The 22615-nt window shown below is 37.3% G+C and overlaps 2 protein-coding genes and 1 long non-coding RNA gene across 5 annotated transcripts in view; 2 read left to right on the top strand and 1 right to left on the bottom strand.

Annotated features, from left to right (window-relative positions):
* Positions 1 to 8575, top strand: part of si:dkey-172j4.3 (diacylglycerol kinase delta) — a 97524-nt gene extending 88949 nt beyond the window's left edge. For 2 of the 3 annotated variants that reach the window (XM_067444434.1, XM_067444443.1), the window contains 3 exons: positions 3494 to 3610; positions 4395 to 4503; positions 6768 to 8575. In XM_067444434.1, the coding sequence (XP_067300535.1) occupies positions 3494 to 3610; positions 4395 to 4503; positions 6768 to 6820 (279 nt within the window). In that variant the 3' untranslated portion in view covers positions 6821 to 8575. The remainder of the gene's footprint in view (positions 1 to 3493; positions 3611 to 4394; positions 4504 to 6767) is intronic. The other variant, XM_067444452.1, reaches the window with a different exon arrangement.
* Positions 8291 to 19279, bottom strand: zgc:92429 (uncharacterized protein LOC445063 homolog). Its single transcript, XM_067444464.1, has 11 exons — positions 19078 to 19279; positions 18387 to 18436; positions 18122 to 18178; positions 17019 to 17173; positions 16742 to 16845; positions 13693 to 13745; positions 11637 to 11707; positions 11230 to 11332; positions 10984 to 11103; positions 10828 to 10890; positions 8291 to 9741 (listed from the first exon to the last, which is right to left on the bottom strand). Exons 1-11 carry the CDS (start codon positions 19139 to 19141, stop codon positions 9418 to 9420), a joined length of 1164 nt encoding a protein of 387 aa, XP_067300565.1. The 5' UTR covers positions 19142 to 19279; the 3' UTR covers positions 8291 to 9417.
* LOC137075643 (uncharacterized) lies at positions 18186 to 19347 on the top strand. The gene is made up of 3 exons (XR_010905074.1): positions 18186 to 18442; positions 18525 to 18658; positions 19217 to 19347. It is a non-coding gene; the product is annotated as an uncharacterized lncRNA (long non-coding RNA).
* The last annotated feature ends 3268 nt before the right edge of the window (positions 19348 to 22615 follow it).

Here is a 22615-nt window from a genome sequence, read left to right as displayed (position 1 = left end):
GGTTTTCGGATCATCATTTTATTACAATGAATATTGTCTTGACAAATCAAAAATGCAAAAGTCCTTACTGGAAGTTTAATGTAGCATTGTTAAAAGAAAAGGATTTTTATGAAAAATTTAAGCTGTTTTGGAATGAGTGGGTTTCTCAAAAGGAAGATTTTGAAAGTGTGACACAGTGGTGGGAAATAGGAAAGACACAAATAAAAATATTTTGTCAACAGTTTACTTTCCTTTCTACTAGAAAAATTAAACAAAAAATATCTGAAATAGAACAAGAGATCCTTCAGATTACATCTGGGATGATTCAACATTCAGATGCTTCTTTGAATGGAAAGTTATCTGAAAAGAAACATGAGCTTGAAAGTGTATTGCAAGTTCGGGCTAAAGGTGCCCTAGTAAGATCTCGCTTTATGTCTATACATGACATGGATGGTCCCACTGCTTATTTTTTTAATTTAGAAAAAGTTTTAAAGAAACAAAATGAAATGTACTGCTTAACAAAACCAGATGGACTAAAGACTTTTGATTCAAGACAAATGCGAAAAATTGCTGTGGACTTTTATTCTGAACTTTATCAAAAGGAGGATACTGATCCTGGATGTGCTTCACAACTACTACAACAGCTTCCGACTATTACTAAGGAGCAGAGTCGGACTTTGGACAGTGTTGTGTCTTTTGAGGAGTTGACTGATGCTGTTGTACAAATGAACTCAGGCCGTGCCCCTGGGATTGATGGACTGCCAGTGGACTTTTATAAGGCTTTTTGGAAGATTATTGGCAGAGACTTTTATGAGGTGGTTCAGGAATGTTTTAAAGAACAAATGCTGCCCAAAAGTTGCCAACGAGCAGTGTTGGCTTTGATACCCAAGAAAGGAGACTTAAGTTTCCTGAAAAACTGGAGGCCTGTATCAATCTTAACATCTGATTATAAGCTGATAGCTAAAGTACTGGCAAACAGGCTGAAATCAGTTTTGGCTGGTATAATACATCAGGATCAGTCCTATTGTATTCCGGAAAGAACTATTTATGACAACATATTTTTGATCCGAGATGTTCTGGAATACTCTAAACTTTATGAGGTGGATGTTGGTTTTTTGTTCCTGGATCAGGAAAAAGCCTTTGATAGAGTTGACCATGGCTTTTTGTTTGAAACAATGCATGCATTTGGGTTTGGAAATGGTTTTATTTCTTGGATAAAACTCTTGTACATGAATGCATCTTGTATTTTAAAAATTGGAGGTGGTCTAAGTCAACCTATAAAAATACAGAAGGGTATTAGGCAGGGGTGTCCACTGTCAGGCCAATTGTATGCTTTAGCAGTGGAACCACTGTTGTGTCTATTAAGAAAAGGTCTGCCCGGCTTAAGGGTTGGTGATGATTTTCATTCTGTAAAATTGACTGCATATGCAGATGACATTACTGTAATTGTAAAAGAACAAAAAGACATTGATATTGTTAATTATAGTATTGGTGTGTATGAGAGAGCATCATCTGCTAAACTCAACTGGGGGAAAACTGAAGCATTCTGGTGTAATGATAAAACAACACTGTCTTTACCAGTTATACCTGAAAATGTAAAGTGGGAAAACAATGGTTTTAAGTTTTTAGGAATTTTTATGGGTTCTGAATCCTATCAAGGAAAAAATTGGGAAGGTGTAAAGGACAAAGTTTGTGCCAGGCTGTTAAAATGGAACTGGATTTTGCCTCAACTGTCCTATAGGGGAAGAGTGCTGGTTATAAACAATCTTGCCGCCTCTATCCTATGGCATAAATTAATTGTATTAAATCCACCAGAAGATTTTATCAGAGGAGTCCAAAAACAGTTTGTAAATTTTTTCTGGTCTGGACAACATTGGCTACGAGAGTCAGTTTTGTATCTGCAGCTACAGGAAGGAGGCCAAGGACTTATAGATATTCGGTCCAGAGTTGCTGCTTTTAGATTGCAAACTGTTCAAAGATTACTCTATCACCAGCCTCAGAACTGGATAAGAGTAGCCTGTGCCTTATTGAATCGAGTGGGTCAGTTGAATTTGGACAAACATCTCTTTTTAATGAATTTAAAGGAGGTGGATCTTAGTGGACTATCTTCTTTTTATGCTTCAGTATTCAATGCATGGCAGATTTTTACTGTGAAAAGGGAGGATTCTGAGAGACCTAGTCAATGGGATCTAGAAGAACCCTTAATTTTTAATTCTCACCTTCACAGTGCAATATTGGAATCACAGACTGTGCGTACAAGTTTGGTGAAAGCAGGGATATACAAGATTGGCCATCTCAGGTTAAATAACCATTGGATTACTGCAGATGAATTGTCCGTAAAGACTGGTATCCATTCGGTACGAATTGTGAAAAAATTGTTATCTCAAATTCAAGTTGCTTTTCCTGTTCTGCCACAAAATGTGGGGATATCTGAAAATGTATTCCCTAGGATTAGTGTGGATGTGGATGTAGGAGACTGGCAGGAGGATGAAAGAAGTCTGCTCTCTTTTAGAACTCCTGAACTTGGCTCTTTTAACACTATCTCAAAGAAAGCGCTTTATTGTATTTGTGTAAAATTCCTTAACATGAGAGCGTTAAAAGGACTCCCAGAGACTAAGTGGAATGATCTTGTTGAGTCTGGCATGTCTCCAAAAGGTAGTTGGAGGTCCTTATATAAGAAACCAATTGAAAAAAGGAATGGAGATTTACAATGGCGAATCTCACATTGGATAATTGCAACAAATAGATATAGGACACGTTTGAATCCTTTGCAAGGGGAAGAGTGTCCTTTTTGTGGGCTTTCAGAAACAGTGTCTCATATTTTTATTGGTTGTTCGAGACTAAATGACATACTTGGCGTGTTGGGAGAATTGAGTTATAGATTTGGTTTTCCCTTTACAGATGGTCTTTTTGTGTTTGGACCAAAATATAGTGCCTCAAACAGTAAGAAAATAGTCTTAATTAACTTCTTGTTTGGTAAGGCTAAAATGGCAATTTGGCTGACAAGGAAGAATAAAATGCTTCTCAGTGGAGGAATTGATCCCTTACATATGTTCAAAGCTCTGGTAAAAAGTAGGTTAATTTTGGAGTATACTTTTTATGAATTAATAAATAATACTGACTGTTTTTTCGCTTTTTGGGGTACCGAAGGTATCTTATGTCAACCAAGTGAAGAGAGTGGTTATGTTGTATTGTTATAAATTAAAAAATGTTTTATGTGCTTATATAGCCTAGCTTTTATTATGTATATGTAGTTTTTTTTGTGTGTTTGTGTTCTTTTTTTTGGGGGGTGGGGGGGTTTTGTAATGTAATTGTTTTATAATGTTTGTAATTAAAAGAAGTTTAAAAGTCTCTCTCTCTCTCTCTCTCTCTCTCTCTCTCTCTCTCTCTCTCTCTCTCTCTCTCTCTCTCTCTCTCTCTCTCTCTCTCTCTCTCTCTCTGGCCTGTTTTTGTACGGAAATAATGCTGTTTGAAATATGATGAAGACATTTTCTGTGTCTTTGTGTGTATGTAGCAGTTGGAGTCTTCTCAAAAAGAGGAGCTTCTTTCCACAGTGGACAGTCTCAGCTCTGAGTTACACAAGCTGGAGGACATTCACTGGATCTGTCCCAGCATGCACTGCTCTGAGGAGGTTTGTACTACTCCACATTCATGTCTTTAGTCATGTCTTTAGACCATTCGGAGTTGCATTTTAGTTTGCATTACTTTTTCTATAGAGCACAATAGTTACAAATACATTCATTTTCTCCAGAGAGAAGTTTAAATAAGTCTCTTATGCTCAACAAGGCTGCATTTATTTAACCACAAACATTGTAATTAGTGCTGTAAAAATTAATACATTTAACACAATTAACACAGTATCTATTTTTTCCTGTCATCCTCTGGCTTGTGTGTGTGTGTGTATATGTATATATATGTATATATATGTATATATATATATATATATATATATATATATATATATATATATATATATATATATATATATATAATACAATATATCATGCTCTTATTGATGTAAATGCTTTTAAACTATTCAAACACGACAAGACACAAAAGAGAACGCAGTGCAGTACAGGCAGGCATCTGTGAATCTCCTGTCTGTGTGATACACCGCTTTAGACAGTGCTTGAATGGACAAAAACACAAAATTATGCCCATTTTTTAGTATCCTCACAAGCACAGTCTTGAATAAGCAGTGAATCTCATAGAATGTAAAATATATAGTTTAAAACACAAGCCCTTCTCTTCTCTTTTGTCTGTGCAAAATTCCAGCAACTGTTTTTACTTTTCCGTTTGCATCCACAGAAGTCTGGGCTAAAGCCCCGAATATCCACTGACCCTAGAGCCAGCCCTGCTCTTTAGATTGCATGATTGCACAACATCACTTCTCCTTGTTCTTGGTTTCACTCTAGGATCCATCCCGTGTGTTTGTGAAAAGCAGTATGAAGCTGAAAATCATGCCCAAGGGCAAGAAAGAGAGAGAGAGGCTGCATAAGCAGCGGTCCAGCAGCTCTCTGTCAGGTAAGAGACACATTCACTAGCAGAAACGCAGCATTAACCAGCCTCATAATCTTACTGTCTTTGGGAATTATTGTCAGTAGACTCATATCCTGCTGCAGTGTGGTGTAATATGTATAGCGGCCTTGTCATACTAAGTGCCATTTGCTTGACCTGATTGTGAACAAATTATTTCTAATAGGGTACAACGGGACTAAAGACCTTAAGAAAAATGTGCTTTTCACTACTCCTATAATGTGTGATATACAGAAAAGAAATATGATTGTATTAAACATTTACAGAGCAAGAGATTTTGTGTGCAAATAAATCATAAAAGTGGTTTATTTTATTTAAAAATCTTCAAAATGTATAAGGTGACGAGGGGGCTTTTACCCCACACATGGGCCAAAGGGCTCACCAGCATGGGGCCAAAGGCACTCCGCATTGATACAAATACTTTAGCTAAAATAATATGTTTTTAATCATGTTTAAGTTAATACTTGTTCAAAACAATCACTTTAGCAAAGTTTAAACTATTTTCTGTTTATTTTTGATTAATAAAATAATACATTTTTGATCAACAAATATGCTGCCATTAAAATGTTTATATAGAAATGTATCTGAAAAATATAGAAACAAAATCATTTAAAAAATTAATGATTATGAAAGCATTAAAGTAGCTCCCATAATAATTTAATATAGATTTAAAAGAATAACAATATAAGAATAACTTATATTTTATTATGATATGATTAATATCACATTTTTAAATATGATTGTTTTAATTATACATATGTTGATTATCTCTAAGATGGACACCCAACTTAATATATGAAACTTACCATCTGAATCTAACCATGTCATGTCAACAAAGGGAAAAGTCAGCCGGCTGTTTATTATCATGTTAAATATGGTGCCTTTTGCCCCAACAGCAGGGGTTCCTTTTACCCCAAATACCATACTTTACATATTCTTCCATTATTGAAAAACTGTTGCTTTAATTACCTCAAACAAAACTTTAACATTAACAAGACCTTTGTTTCAAAATATATTCAATAATTGTAGTGATTTGTATTTGCTACTTAAATCTACAACATTTTTAGAAACATCAAATATTAGATCAAATGAGAGCAGGATCAACTTTACCCTGCTGCCTAAGATCGCCTCAAAGACAAGACAAGTTTCCATGTGCATCTTGAAAAGCAGAAGTTTTGGGAAGTGCTGAGGCAAGGATTTGTGCCATCTAATGGTTTAGACTAGAGGAAAATAAAATCAAAGGAGCCCTTTACCCCGTGGAGCCTTTAGCCCCGTTGTACTCTAAATACCAACTACACAATGTTGCCACACATATTAGGACGCCTCCAAATCATTGAATTGAGGTGTTCCAGTCACTTCCATGGCCACAGGTGTATAAAATCAAGCACCAAGGCATGCAGACGCATCTACAAACATTTGTGAAAGAAGTCACCAACTTTCTGCAGCGTTTTTAGCTACAGACCTCCAAACGTCACGTGGCCTTCAGATTATTTCAAGAACAGTGCGTAGAGAGCTTCATGGAATGGGTTTCCATGGGGATCTCTGGAGTGACTCTGTCTAGAAATCCGAAAGACGAGTCTGGGTTTGGTGGTTGCCAGAAGAACGGTGTTTGCCTGACTGCATTGTGCCAAGTGTGAAGATTGATGGAGGGGGATAATGGTGTGGGGTTGTTTTTCAGGGGTTAGGCTTGGCCCCTTCAGCATGCCAAGAAATTTTGGAGAATTTCATGCACCCAACTTTGTGGGAACAGTTTGGGGATGGACCCTTCCTGTTCCAGCATGACTGTGCACCAGTGTACAAAGCAGGGTCCATAAAAACATGGATGAGTAAGTTTGGTATAGAAGAACTTGACTGACCTGCACAGAGTCCTGACCTCAACCCAACAGAATACCTTTGGGGTGAATTAGAGCGGAGACTGCAAGCCAGGCCCTCTCGTGCAACATTAGTTGCCTGACCTCACAAATGAGCTTCTATAAGAATAGTCAAAAATTCCCATAAACACACTCCTAAACCTTGTGCAAAGCCTTCCCAGAAAAACTGAAGCTGTTATAGCTGCAAAGAGTGGGCCGACTCCACATTAACCCCTACGGGTGTCTTGCATAATACCCTGTCTTGCATAATATTCCTTGAGCCATTTACAGATGGGTCAGATGCATAATTCATTATTTTAATTGATTTTTTTAAATAATCACATTTAATGATCAAATTCAACTTGCAACCTTATTCTTAATACATTTGTCTGCACCACTCAGGATCATGGGATACCAAAGGTGGGGTGTGTGACGTGGATCCTGCAGGCAACTGAAGAACTGAAGTAGTTTGTTGCACCTCAGCTGTGAGGACACACACTGCCACGGGATGCTGCTTTACGCCCAGTGATGGAGGGCGTGAGACCACCTGTGCAGACACATGCCCCACCCCTGTGTTTGTGAGCTTTTTTTGGAGGGGCGTGGCCCGGCACTGCATTACTGTGCTTCTGTTCCGTTTCTTCTCTGCCTGCGGATGGTGTCATGGGAAAAGCTCATTATCAGGGAGTAGGAAGTGGACCGTCTACCATCTCTCCCTGTTTTCAGCAATGCCACTCCCATGCATGACCAAATCCGTTTCTTTTTTTCATCTCGCTACTTAGTATTCCAGCCGTCAGACACAAACTATAAACTTTCTTCGCTCTCCAAAAGGAAGAAAAAAACCCCCGTCCTGTCGCCGCCTGAACAACAAGAAAGGAACAAACTAAATCAAACAAAACAATTGTATTAAAATGAAGACAATTAAACACATGCAAAAAAATGATATCCTGATGAATGAATGTACGGTGGTATTATTAGTCAAACTGGCTGAATAGTTAATCTGCATCCAGTCTCTGTATCTATCAAAGACCATCTCAGTTTCTGCATGCCTTTCATGCCCTTATGCAGGAAAAAGGTCTATTTTTGTTTCTTTTTACTCTCGGATCGTCAGCCAAGTCGTGATGGTGTATCACTAGTGTGTCAATTGAGCCGTTGTTCTAGAAGCTTCAGTGCCGTAACTCTTGTGCCAAGTGAGTCAATGGAGCGCAGTGGTTTTAAAGTGAGCTGTTTCTTTACTTTTTTCTGCAGGGAAATCTTGTGAAAGAAAGTGATGCTGTATGTCGTACATTTCAAGATGTATTTTATCTCGCCTTGCACTTTAATATATATATATATAAAAAACTATGTTTAAAAGAAGCAAAGTAAAAAGGTTGTGTGTTTTGTTTTATCATATGAAAACTGGTATCCCATTCATGGAAACCCATGAGATGTTACATATAAGACAGTATAACCAAACTTATGAATGTTATTTAACTGTCGCCCCTTTCTCAAGGGTCAGTCTGTATATGGAAACCCTGAGGTAAAGCAAAACTTGAACTTGACGGATAAATGGTTCTCAAGCAGTATTTATCAATACACTCCAATGGTACAATTTTTCCATTAAAAGAAGATAATACACACAATACTGGACAACGTAATTGTTTTCTTGATAGTTGTGAGCCAAAGTCTAACAGTGTTGCTCTATAAAAATAAAAGACATCGCAAGCGTGGTCTTGATTTGAAGTCAAGATTGTGCCCCTAAAACCTGGACTGTAATTTTGCTTGTTATTTTTTGTTTGTTTTGCATGTCTTCATTTTAACGTTTCAGATCTGTGATGAATCATTGCTGTGTGCTGTTGAGTTTGACATGGCAAACACGTTACTTGACCATCTCCACGTATCAACACGTCGATTACGAGTGGCAATCGGGTACAAGCGGAAGGCAATGGTTTTATGAACAGAAAATTTGTTTTATTTTATTTTTTTCTTTGAACAGAGAAAAAGAACCAAAACAGAAGAGAATGACTTTATTTGCTGGTACCAGTCCTCTTCATTGTCAAGACTACTGTTTACTTTTAAGATGTATTATTTATGCTTTTTATTTAAAATATTTTTTGCCATATGGGTTGCAGTCAAACTTCCATGGCCTTAGACCCTGTCTGACTGCAATCACCTACTTCAGGATTGTTTCTGTTGACTTGACGCAAAAATAAAGTGTGGCCATTGCTGTTTGACTTGTAGCACTTTCTTGTCATGATTTCACAGAATATACTTCATCTGAGCTGTGCTGGTTTACCGCTTGTGTTTTTAGTCCAATTCAGAACATAAAACGCATTATCAGTGCTTAAAATCTGCAATGAAGCCACAGAAAAGTGGATCAGATCTGATCAAAGTTTTGGGGTCAGTAAGGTTTTTGTTTTTTTTAAGTTGTTGTTGAAAGAACGTATGTACTTTTATTCAGCAAAAGATGCTGTAAATATTATTTTAAATTGAGATATTTTTCAAATAAATTAATAACTTTGTGGCCTTTCCATTCAAAGAATCCTGAAAAAAGCATCCACAAAAATGTAAAAAACACAACATTTTTTAAAATTGATAAGACATGTTTCTTGAGACCACATCTGCATATTAGAATGGTTTCTGAAGGATCATGTGACACGGAAGACTGGAGTAATGATGCTGAAAATTTTGATGTGCCTGGAATAAATTACATTTAAAAATAAATTGTATAAAAGTACAAAACAGCTATTTAAAAATGTAATATTTTACAATATTATTATTTTTTTATCAAATAAATGCAGCCTTGGTGAGCGTAAGAGACTTTACCAAATCTTACCGACCCCAAACATTTGAAGAGTAGTGAATATTTTCAAACTCTCTATAAAACTTCTCTAATCTTTGAACACAACCCCATACAATATATTTTAGCAGACAAAAGCAGTGTGGAAAAAACTAAAACTGCTTAAAAACATGGCTAAATGCACAAAAAGCAGCCCCACATTTGTATAAATCTCATGTGTTATTGTAAACAAATGCATAACTTCAGAAATGCATAACTGCACGGCAGAATAAATGTTCATTTTTCTGGAGGGACATCAGAAGGCTCTTCTAGCTCAGGGGGTGCATCGCCTTCATTTTTTTCTATTTTCTCCTCAGCCTTTTTCTTGTCCTCCTCCTCATCATCATCTTCCCAGTCAGACTCACTGATGTCATCATCTGAGATGTACCAGTCAGGTTTGACATCTTGCTGTTCTATGCTGTTCATGTCATTGGTGACCTCTGGCTCTGGTTTGTGTTTGGGGTCCTCAAGTTTGCCCCAGGCTACAGCATCAGCCTTCCGCATGGCCACCTCAACTTTAGAGGGCACCATGTTCACAAAACTGCTCTTCACGTCAATCACCTAAGAAACCAGAAGTGCACAAAGATGTCTTATTCACTGCATTCAGGGATTGAAAAAAAAAAATGAAAAAAACGTATACTATATTTAACAAAAAAGACTAAAGACTAAAGCATATGACCAAATTATTTACATTTCATTTTTGGCTGAACTAATCCTTTGTCATTATGACTCACCCTAATGTCGTTCCACACCCGTGAGACCTCCGTTCATCTTCAAAACACAGTTTAAGATATTTTATATTTTAGTCCGAGAGCGTATCTAAGTGTATGCACACTATACTGTAATAATGTCCAGAAAGGTAATAAAAACATCATCAAAGTAGTCCATATGTGACATCAGTTAGTTAATTAGAATCTCTTGAAGCATTGAAAATACATTTTGGTCTAAAAATAACAAAAACTACGCCTTTATTCAGCATTGTCTTCTCTTCCGCGTTTGTTTTCAATCCTCAAACACAGATTAGAACGGTTATGAATCAGCATAATTGATTCATGATTCGGATCGCGGGCCAAACTGCTGAAATCACGTGACATTGGCGATCCGAATCATGAATCAATTATGCTGATTCATAACCGTTCTAATCTGTGTTTGCAGATTCAAAACAAACGCGGAAGAGAAGACAATGCTGAATAAAGTTGCCTTTTTTGTTATTTTTAGACCAAAATGTATTTTCAATGCTTCAAGAGATTCTAATTAACTAACTGATGTCACATATGGACTACTTTGATGATGTTTTAATTCCCTTTCTGGACATGGACAGTATAGTGTGCATACACTTTCATTGGAGGAACAGAAAAGCTCCCGGACTAAATATAAAATATCTTAAATTGTGTTTGGAAGATAAGTGGAGGTCTTACGGGTGTGGAACGACATTAGGGAGTCAATGACACAATTTACATTTTAGGCTGAACTAACCCTTTAATATTAAACTAAAATTGAAATATACAACTAAAAGAGAATTCAAAATATTAAACTTATAATTGTCAAATTGTAAAAAATACTTAGGCACTAAAAAAAGCAGTCAATAGAATTTCAAGAGGATATATGATTGCAAAATCATAGGCTGTGAATGTGTAGCAATCTCACCCCCCATAAGTGGATGTCCTTATGAAACACTTTGTCACCCTCAAACTGAATGTGGCACGACAACTGCAGATTGATGGAAAAGACAAAAACATGAAAAGATGGACGAAAACACATTCATTCACAACAGTTCATGTTTACAGGTTCATTTGACCTCACCACTGTGCGGTTTGCCTCCACATAGGAATGCTCTGGACTGGAGTTCTTGGCGTAGATGGTGACAACGACCTGGTTTCCTGTTTGGTGCCAATCATACCGGCAAGCCACTTTCTTTTTGTCCTGCATACCAAACACGAACACAACATACAGACAGTAAATGATCTAACAAATTCCAGAGAGGGTTAGTTGGTTGTTTCCTGATTCTACAGTGTGTGTCCATGTCAAAATGCTCTTCTAAGCTCTTGCCTGTTTGGGGATCCAGCAGTGTTTTCCTGCTGTGCAGCCCTTCTGATCCAAGAAGGCGTTGAAGTCGGTGGTTTGTATGCAGCAGCAGTTCCAGTATTTGTATCTAGACAATAAACAGCAAATGTGAATTATAATGCATTTCCCCTCTAATCTCACAAATACAGATAATAAGATCATTTTAGCTTGAGCACGTCGAGAGGTCTTGTTGAAATGGACTGTATATCTGAATCCAGATTGGTTCTCTGTGAAAAGCTTTACGAAAACAAGCAGTGCTTGCACTATAGGATTTTAACAGATACAGGAAATGGGGACAATTTGTCTGTTGGTTTGAAGTCTACAACAGATAAGTATAGCTGGAGGATGAGTCATATTTCCAAAAAAAGTCTCAAACGCTGCAGGTTTCTTACCCTTCATGGAAGACGGGGGCCCCGGGATGATGTAAGCAAATCTCTGCATCAGTCTCTGGACCCTGGTAAGTCTGAACACGCACACACAAAATAAAATAGTTTGAACAGCTATTCATAGTACACACAGGTGTATCACAACGTAGACAGAGATTTCCGCTCACAATAACTCAGCATATTTACAAAAGCAAAACTTTAAAGTGCTGATGCACCTAAACTCAGCACAAGCTCTGTGTCATCCGTTTACTTCCTTCACGTCTGAAAATACACTCGTTTTTCTACTCTTCCAAATAGAAAAATGAGCAGGAAGCTGTAAGAGAGCTATACGTGTTGTGTGTTTAAGGTGGTTCTCACAGTTAATGATGTTTTTATCCACTGAAACAGACAACTCATTAAAGGTGAATTGTGTTATTAAAGGTACTTATGAAACTTAATTCGTTTAAAATGAACAACATTTAAATAATGAGTCAGTATTTCTTCCAAAATGTGTTTTTGCCTTCACTATGATAAGCCTATTCTGAGTGTTTACACTATAGACTTAGCGGGATGGTTTTCGCGGGAAATAGCGTACTTGACTCGCACGTGTGTGTCTTCGCATATCTGTAAATAGAGAAAGTTGCTCCAGCTATTTTGACTCATAGTGTGAGATTATGTTAGTTGTCACAACAAGCAAGAAAGGTTGACATGGAGCTGCTGATCTCCAATATCCGGGGAATCACTAGTTTAAAAAAGCCAAACAGAGGAAAAGTCTGCTGGCAATGTGAGAATGTGAGAAAGCTTGTAATAAAACAAGAATCAACATTAGCTTGTCTTTTCAGATGTAATGAGAACTGAGGGATTTGAAATGTTATGAAAGGAACACCAAGAGTTGTTTTTTTACAGGTGAGTAAAGTACAGATAAACTGTCATATGCAGCTCTCTATCAGAGTTCATTGTAAAGCATGATCTATTGTGAAGAGTCATTTCATCATGGTTGTTGTAGAGCTGTGTGGGAACTCATTTTCGAGGAAGAACCGTGTCTATAATGGGTATAGCTACAGTAACATCTTCAGCTAGTCAGCTTGAGATCCATCCCATCTAAGCTGGTTATATCTCTTAAGAAGAATAGTGAATGTTTTATTAGAAGTAGAGAAGGATAACCATATTAATCTGCACAGTCACGCAGAGCCAACTTTGTATGTTCTTCAAAATATGTATGTAGTTTTGTTTCTTAACCGCTAGAGGGCCATAGTGTACCTTTAATCTGACAAAAAGGACAGCTCAGAATTGAAGAATTGGTTCCTTTTCAATACAAAAGATGAAATTTCAAATTTAATGGCATGACCGACAGGGTCCTGAAATAGAATTATAGCAAGACGAATTTATTAAATTACAATTTAAACTCTGGATCCATTTCAAAGATCTCCTTTGAATGCATAAAATGACATTCAGTGCAATATATACTGTACATAAAATAACATAAAATAAATTCTTATTGGTGACATTTCAAACTATTCATAATAATACTGCTAAATTCATAGTTAAAATGTTACATTCTTATAAAAAAACACACCATGTAAATGTAATTAATTCAATTCTGAATAGCACGTCCCTGCTGGTGCAGGTTTAGCTCTCATCTGGACTAAAGAACAGCTCTGCTGAATAATTAACATGATGAACTTTTGGGATTTCAGCAAACTAATCCATTAAAGATGATCTTTTCTCGGAGAAGGGAATCTTTAAAAGAAGGCATTAGGGTCAAATCCCAGTAAGGGATATTTAGTCATTAATTCTCACTCATCTGCTGCTCTGTGTCCATTAAACATTCAAATGCTGATCTAGAATCAGTTTCTGCTCGCCCTGTCCTCGCGAAACTAGTTGTAAGGAGCAAAGGAGGCTGATGTCTAATTAGTAGTTACACAAAAACACTTATTTTCTATGACCACTAGATGGCATTAAACTGTATATTTTGCAAGCTGATTTGTTTCATTGTGATTTACATATTACATGAGCACCTACTGTTTTTTTTGTTGTTGTTTTTATTGCTTTTAAGTACAAACAAAAAGCCATGAGCACCTACTGTTTTGCATCCCATGTTTTTGCACCTAACCCCAACCACAAGGATTTGGGACTCTGTGGGACAGTGAGAGGAGAGAAGTTACCGTAGGAAGAGAAAACAACAAAGTCAAATACAAGAACAATCAGAGAGACTTTACAAGACAACAAATGCTCAAAGTTTGCGATAGCCAGTCCCACCACATCTAAAGGTAAATCCTGCAGCCCGATGAGAACACAACACAGCAGACCTGTGAGATCTGTGCGTGACAGATTATGGACAGGTGGGCCATCTACAGCTAATGCCAAGGACTGGGATGACCTTTTGCAGAAGCGAGAGCTGCATAAACACTTCACTAGAGCAGTGCTACTGACTGCCAACAAACAGCAATGAGAACGCAAATAATACAGTTAAACTAATCATATCATAAGGCAGAGTTAGAATAAATAAATATGCTTATTAACAAATAAAACGGAGGAGAACATTGATTCACATTTTGACTTAGACCAGTGTTATTTAGTATAATATACTGTAACTTTTTTGTTAATATTTTGAAATAGATTTAATTTTTATATGGTCTGTTTTCAATAGTTTTCGTTAAAGTTAAAGTTTTAGTAATTTTGCAGCGCATTTTTTTTCTTCATTTTTGTTAGTTTTTTTTATTAGTTTTTTTTTAGCACTTCAAGTAAAATAAAATAAAACTTTTACCTTGGCAACTAGCTGAAATAAAATAAAATTTGTGTTTTTTATATACATTTTATGTTATTTCAGTTAGCTTTTATTTAGTTTTAAGTAGCATAATGATTTGAGTTTTATTTTAGTTAGGCCTAATGATAAAAGTCTTGACTACCGTATATTGAATGCATGCTTACGTGCAAAATGTATAAAAGTACAGTTTTTTGGGAATTATTGACAGCAAAAAAGAATGTAATTTATTTAGCAATTTATTTGTCATTAATATAAAATTATGTTAATATTAATACAATAATAATAATACGTTTTGCTTGCTTTTTTTATTTCAAGGACATGCAGCATTTACTTTTTTGTTAAATTGCAACATGGATTATTTTTGAGAACCCCAATGTATTTTGAGAATGTTTGACTGCCAACTGAATGCATATATTTAGTATTATATGCAATCAATATTAATCATAAGATCCATTGCTTGATTTTAAGGACATTTTTTGTAGGGCCGGGACTTTAACGCGTTAATTAAGATTAATTAACTACGGGACTTTAACGCGTTAATTAATTACGCAAAAAAAAAAAAAATGAATCACACTTATTTTTGCCCTGCGGAACGTTTTTCAATGAATGAGTTTCGACGGACCGATTATACTGGAACACCATTTGGCGCTCCGGAGCAAGCCTGCAGTCTCCCTCTCATTTACTGAAGCTTTCGCGCCTCGATCGCCCCCCGGTGACCGGTCCCAGTATAGCCGCCCCTCTGTGTTTTCTAATGGACGCGAGGCAAACTAAATAATAAAATTACACTTCAAAAAATGTTCCCCAAAGTTAGTGTATGTCACTGAAGGCAGTTATCATCACGATGATTTCATTTCAGGTGTTCGTTTTAAAAATAAGTTTACTTTGAGTTAGTTAATTGATGCTATAAAAACGGGGGTGTGACGTCATGATTGACAGCTGAGACTGACGGCTTCTCTGAGTGAAGTTGTCACTGAGGCACTAACGGACTTTTTTCGAAATTTTTGGGAGCAGATTAGATCTTTAGCTTTAATTTCTACATTTCCATAACTGTTTATTTCACACCAACATAATTAATTGTTCTGCATCTGCGAGAGTGTGGGCGGGCTTTTGAAATCGCGGCTGTACTTCCTGCCCTACTTCCTGCGCTCTACTGCGCAACTCCGGTCCCGAAATCGCTACTGCGCAGACTCGGTCCCAAGATGTCCGCGCCGTGCAAGGGCGCCTGAAAGCTTCAAATCTGACAAGCGGAAACGGATGATGTCGAGTCGTCCATATTTTTTTACGGTCTATGCTCCGGAGTCACGACAACAACAAACCATAGTGAACATGAACGAAGAAGCTGATGAGACCGCTTTGCTTGGCCCCGTGGATGGGAAATTTTGTTTTAAAAAACGAAAGGATGGAAGCGTCGACAAGAGCATGGTTGTGTGCAAGCTATACAACAAGGGTGTACAAAGTCGGTCCTAGAGGGCCACTGTCCTGCAAAGTTTAGCTCCAGCTTGCCTCAACACACTGCTAAATTTCTAGTATGCCTAATAAGACCTTAATGAGCTGGTACAGGTGTGTTTAATTGGGGTTAGAGCTAAACTCAGCAAGACAGTGGCCCTCCAGGAGCAACAAGGAGTTAGCGTATCACTGCAGCACATCGAGCCTCAAATATCACAAATATGCTTTTGCTAAACTTAATAGCAAACATTGCACTGGTCCGCTGGACTGAAATAAATAAACAATATTTTGTTGATTAAGCTTATGTATTCAGTCATTATTTAATGGTATACAAAAAATCCATGTGAAAAATTACTTCTCATTGTTCCAAGTCAAATATTTATATGCAATTAAAATTCAATTAATTAATTACAAAGCCTCTAATTAATTAGATTAATTTTTTTAATCAAGTCCCGGCCCTAATTTTTTGTTTACTTGTTTTGTATTGCCACATGGATAAACATTATTTTTGATAACCCCAAAACTTTTTTTTTTAATTTTGTGAATTGTATATCATTAACATGATATTATAAAATTCATATAAATGCATTGGTTAATTTGAATTACTTTTTTGATTACTTTTGTTTTGGGTTGTCAATTAATGCCCAATAAAAAAATCTGGGTTCTGAAGTAAAACCAGTAAAGAACCACTGCATTAGCATCAATCGGCACTGAGAAACAACACACTTCATAATTAATCACAAAGAAACAGCAAGAACCCCGTTCAATTAAACACCAGTTTTTGAAGGAGCAAGACCGAAACCGTATTTCCTTGTAAAACCCACTCTATTAATCTTTGTTATTTGTATAGTGTGCTGCTGTGCTTGTGTTGCAGGTGATCCTGAGCGTGACGGCCAAGAGGAACACCAGGATTTCTCACCTAGCTTCTCTCTCTTCTCCCTCGCAGTGATCTCCATTTTCTCCAGGATCTGAGTCAGAGAGGGAGAGATCTTCACCTGCAGCTTTGTCTTGGGCTCATCTGAGCTGAGGAGGAGGGAATCGAAAAACATGTCACTGTCTGTCACTATTCAACAGTCAGAAGGAGCGCTACTTCCGAGAAGGAAAACAAATGAATTTTGCATTCAGAACAATGTGTTGGTGGGTGAAAGAGAGCACAATGTGTGTGCGTGTGTGAGCTACAAATGTACTCTATAGACCTGGGTCTCTCTTTTTCCAGGGCTTCAGCAGATTTGGGTCCCTGGTAGATAATCTCCTGTCCACTGTGCTGCTTCACGTTGCCCTTATCAGACGTCACCTCCGGCTGCAGAGGCTCCTGAGGCTTCTCGTTACTATGGCGCCCGCGGGTGCAACCCTGAGAGGACAAGCACAGAAGGCAGGACGTGCCAATCAACAGGACTGGAAGAAAATAATTAGTAGACCCAGAGCAGATAAATTACATGTTTTAAATTGTGTGAATGTGATTGACATTGTGAATAAGTGTTATCACTACTGTTAATACTTATTTCTGAGCATTTGTAGCACTAGCACTTAACATTCAGAAATGCTAATGTTGGATGCTATTTATAATTTGGTATTCGTAAGTCACTTTTGATGAAAGCATCTAATAAATGGATGTGAAACATCCAATGGTGCCTCAAGATTAATAAAACATTTATTTATTATTTATTTTTAAAGTGTGATTTCTAGACCTGGAAATCAGGTAGAAGCTATTGAAATTAAATGAAAAATCCTTTTCTTTTACATTCAATTTTTGTTGTGGGCAATGGGCAGCTTTGGTGTCACTGAATTTGCATATATGATAACGTTTTACAATATAATTAGTATCATAGTGTAGTAAGTTCAATTTTAAAACCTCTATTAATCTATGGCAATGTAAAATGTATAGGCCTAAATACACTTCTGTTCACTGATTTCCTTGCTGAAAAAACAGCTAAAACCACCATAAAAGATGGTTGGCTAGTTTCAGCTTGTAAGCCGGTCTCCCAGCATGACCCAAACCCCTCGAAATCCAGTCTTCCAAACCAGCCATGACAAGCCTGGAAGACCAGCTAAGCCGTTTTTTTCATTGATCTAATTTTTTTTCCCAGCAGGCTTTGTAAATATTGTCCATAATACACTAGCTACTGTTTATAAATGGCATTAATCCATGTTAACAAATTGAGCTTAATTAAGTATTTTGTGGCTGTCTGAGATTGTGTCACTTTGTTTCAGTCTGTAGTCTGTACTCTGTACTACTGTACGTGCAGTGCATGAAAAGCAGCTTGAGAAAACCCACACGATTATCATATCATTAGCATACCTTGATTGACAGGAACTCTGAGAAATCTGTCGTTTTCTTTTTACAGCAGGACCAGCCCTGAGGTGAATAACCCAAACAAAGAACCACATCAGGCAGCCAATAAAACAAAAACATGAATATTAGGCGCCCTAAGAAGCAGGCAAACACGCCGACAACGTGCTTATCAAGCTAGTACAGCGCTAGAACCAACCGAGCAGCCGGCGGTCTGTACGGAGAGCGCGTGCGGCTGCATAAACAAAGACTATGAGATACATTTTGAGCTCACCTTTAAGGCATCGTGGAAGATTGGCACTCCGGGGTGAAACTGACAGGCCTCTTCAGGTGGTGAGAGAGAAAATGGGGTTAGCAGGAGACATTTATCTACAGAACTCCATCCTTATTCCTTTTTTTATGAACTCGACAGGCCTCACGCCTTGCTTATGGCATAAATACATCAAACACTGAAACATGCAGAGACAGCTGGGAGATGAGCCATGTATGGAAGTTACATTTGATCAGAACACCTCCAAAAGTGCTGGGGACTTGGATGGATTCATGGTAAACCTCTGTTTATGGACAAACACTAACTCACCTTTTCTAATTTCAAAACGTTATAAATAAAACATTTGGATATAAAATGTAAAAAAAATGTTACAAAACTCAGGGCCAAAAAGAACTCGAAGTTAAGTCGTGAGACCAGATGATCTCATTCAGGCGGCAATCGGCTGTCGCTCAGCTCTATTTATATATTTCCATTTCTAAAACAACTTCACAGGTCTAACACAAAACAGTGATACTCACGTCTCCTTCAGTTACATCAGACTCTTGAAAGTTGTTAGTAGATTTATGTAACATCAGGCTTTTAACAACCATGAGCTTCACATAGATAATTCAACATGCGTATTATTGAATTCAAATTATTAGTATTTTTATTTTTTACACTATAATAAAGAGTAAAAAATAAATGAGAAAATTACCATCTGAGTTTTTGTCAGCATCAAATCGATCCCCGCAGCCTCTATTGTAACACAGTAGAGCCATGTTGACCTGGTTGACTTTCACTTTATCACTGCACTCTTTTCCTTGTTGATGTGCTCAGTTCTGTGTTTGTCTCAGGTACTTATGAACTTGCCTGATCACTGAGAAGCTTCTCCAGAACTTTCAGCTGAGGAGAACTCCAGAAGGAACAACCACGTCCAGAGAAAGATAAGGAGAGAGATATTCAAGTCTGAATGAACTCTAAAAATAGCCAGAGCCATTTGCTCTCTCTCTCTCTCTCTCTCTCTCTCTCTCTCTCTACAGCTGTTGGGGTCAGTCTGAGAGGGTGTGACATTCCTGAGGTCTATAGAGAGAGGGGGTCTCTCGGATATATATATATATATATATATATATATATATATATATATATATATATATATATATATATATATATATATATATATATATATATATATATATATATATTTACACACACACACACACATACACACAGTAAAAAAAAGTGTTGGTTTAACTTAAAGCTGCTGTCCAATTTTTTACAAAAATTATATAATGAGAATGTACAACATGAATCCATTTTCCAAACCGTGTTTTTGTCTTATCCTGAATCATTATGGTACACTTATAACAAGTGTTTATATTGGGACTATTTCAGGCCAAACTGGTAGGTACCGCTGCAGAGGAGCACAGTCCCTGCGTAACTCGCCATAGACATAAACAGAGAGAAGTAGCTCCGGCTGCAATGTTCTTCCGCAAGACGCATGCAGTTCTGTTTATTAACCACTAGAGTGCAAAAAGTTACAGACTGCAGCTTTAAAAAAGTAAGTAACCTGGTTGCCTTAATTTTGAGTTTATTGAAATTAAAAATTTGAGTTGATACAATGAAGGTAATTGGTTTAATAAATAGAAAGTCAAAATATTATTGTATCTGAACCATATAAAAAATGTATAAATCATGAAAATGGCACAATTCGGCTCTGGCATCACAAATAAAACTCACAATTTACCAATACACTTTTAATAATACTTTTTTTAAAAATTATATTTATTAAAAGATACATTTATTTATCTTTTTAAAATGTATTATTTTAATAAAGGTTGTCGATTCTGTAAGACTGCCGACCCAACCCTGTCCAGAAGGCCATCATTGACACCCTCAACCGAGAGGGTAAGACACAGAAAGAAATTTCTGAACGAATAGGCTGTTCCCAGAGTGCTGTATCAAGGCACCTCAGTGGGAAGTCTGTGGGAAGGAAAAAGTGTGGCAAAAAACCCTGCACAATGAGAAGAGGTGACCGGACCCTGAGGTCAAGGTGCAATTTATTGAACGTCTTGATAATAAACATCATTAAGGATTTTATTCAGCAAGGACACATTAAGTTGATTAACTAACTTTTAAAAAAATCTATTTAAAATAAACTTTTTTTTAATTTTTATTTCTTCATCAAGGATGTTTTAATAGGATATATTAGTATGATTTCTGAAGGATCAGGTGACACACAAGTCTGGAGTAATGATGCTGAATAATCAGCTTTGTCATCATAAAATATAACATTTTTAAATGTATTAAAATAGAAAACAGTGTAATACTTCACAGTATTACTGTTTTACTGTATTGAAATGTACTGTTTTTCACACTTTGTTTAAAAAAACTATGTTTTTAGGACAAACTAATTATAAAACTTTTTTGCAAATACGGTCAGTTTGGGTTATAAAAGTAAAAAGGTAGCACTTAGATGCTTAGGTTAGACTTAGGTTCATGGTTTTGTTCTGAACTATAGGCTTATCAGCAGCTATATCACCCTGTAGCCCAAGACAGGTTTCCCACTGAAGCTACTAGCAGCTGCTAGAAGAGTAGTGAGGCCAACAGGGGATGTTCACCCTGTGGTCTGTGTGGGTCCTAACTCCCCAGTATAGTGATGGGACACTATACTGTCAAAGCGCACCTACCTTCGGATGAGGCGTTAAACCGAGGTCCTGACTCTCTGTGGTCATTAAAAATCCCAGGATATCCTTTGGAAAAGAGTAGGGTTATAACCCCGGCATCCTGGTCAAATTTGCCCATTGGCCCCTGTCCATCATGGCCTCCTAATAATCCCCATTTCCTGATTGGCTTAATCACTCTGTCTCCTCTCCACCAATCAGCTGGTGTGTGGTGAGCGTTCTGGCGCAATATGGCTGCCGCTGCACATTGGTGGTGGTTGAGGAGATTCCCCCTTTCATGTAAAGCGTTTTGAGTGCCTAGAAAAGCACTATATATATGTAACTAATTATGATAATTAATTATAAGGATGTGATTTAAGTTTAAGTAAGAGCAGTGGTTCTCCAACATGTCCTGAAGGACCACAAGCCCTGCACATTTTGTATGACTCCCTCACCTAACACACCTGATTCAACTCATGAGCTCATTAGTAGAGACTGCAAGACCTGAAATAGGTGTCAGGTATAGGGAGACATAAAAAATGTGCAGGGCTGGTGGTACTCCAGGACAGGTTTGAGAACCACTGGGTTAGAGAAGCAGGACAAAACTATTTCTAACTAGATCTCGAAACAACTGACAGGCACAAACTACAAAAGTAAGGTGCAATATGCATTTAATAAACAAGCTGCAGAAGAGAAACACTGAGGAATGGAGACAGATACAAGTCCTGACTGTGTAGATGAATATAAATAGAGTTTCAGAATAAGCAGACGAGATGAAATCTGTTAAAAATGTCCTTTATTAAGAAACCGGTGAGCGCGAGCGTTAATTCCATTTATTCACAAGGCATTCACTCATGGTTCAGGTTAGAGGCTTGCAACCATAAATTTTCTTCACAAATACAGACAACAAAACAGAGACTGAGACAGAAAGTAAGAATAAAAGAACTTACAAAAACTGACTCAAGCAAAAATCGCAAGAAGGAATATAACATACCAGATCAGCACAACCAACCACTGATAAATCATAAAAGAAACAGATATACACAGAACCCGTCCATCACTACGACATCAACTGCTTACTAAAAAACAGCACCATATTTAATAGAATTTCGCAAACGTTACATGGAACTGTGAAACTTTCCCAGGCATGTCAGATACAAAAACATGCAAGAAAGACAGGTACAAATTATAAAGCAATCAAAAGAAAATGGACTTCAATCCATCACATCTCTTGGTCCTGGGTTGAGCATCACAATGCAAGCGTACAAAAGACAGTTCGGGAGAGACTGGTATCATAAGATCATCGGCTTCAACCAGTGCTGTGTGGTTCATGAAGCTCACAGGGAAACCAAAGGCAGTTGCAGATGAGACCGCAATGACAAGGGGGTTTGATTCAGGTGTAGTTAAAGATTAAAGGTTTCACTGACAACCAATACGAGCGCTGGTGTACAAGCACAACCAGACATGTCTGATTCTTTCCCCCAACGATACATATTCAGAAAAATACTGAATGCACTAAGTGGAATAATCAGTCACTGCTTCAGATCACACATGGGGACCTTCAGAAGAGTAGAGCAAAGGGTTAAAATAATC

This window comes from Pseudorasbora parva, chromosome 1, assembly GCF_024679245.1.
Source record: "Pseudorasbora parva isolate DD20220531a chromosome 1, ASM2467924v1, whole genome shotgun sequence".
Lineage (NCBI taxonomy): Eukaryota > Metazoa > Chordata > Actinopteri > Cypriniformes > Gobionidae > Pseudorasbora > Pseudorasbora parva.
Note: the sequence above shows the minus strand (reverse complement) of the source record. Positions and strands in the feature narration are given on the sequence as shown.

Bases quoted from the DNA above. Each gene is read 5' to 3' on its own strand.
- zgc:92429 (XM_067444464.1), bottom strand. From the start codon at position 19,141: ATGGCTCTACTGTGTTACAATAGAGGCTGCGGGGATCGATTTGATGCT. The intron at 18,437-19,077 runs GTAATTTTCTCA...CACCACCTGAAG, and splicing joins TGCTGACAAAAACTCAGATG to AGGCCTGTCAGTTTCACCCC. The intron at 10,891-10,983 runs GTGAGGTCAAAT...ATCAATCTGCAG, and splicing joins TGGAGGCAAACCGCACAGTG to TTGTCGTGCCACATTCAGTT.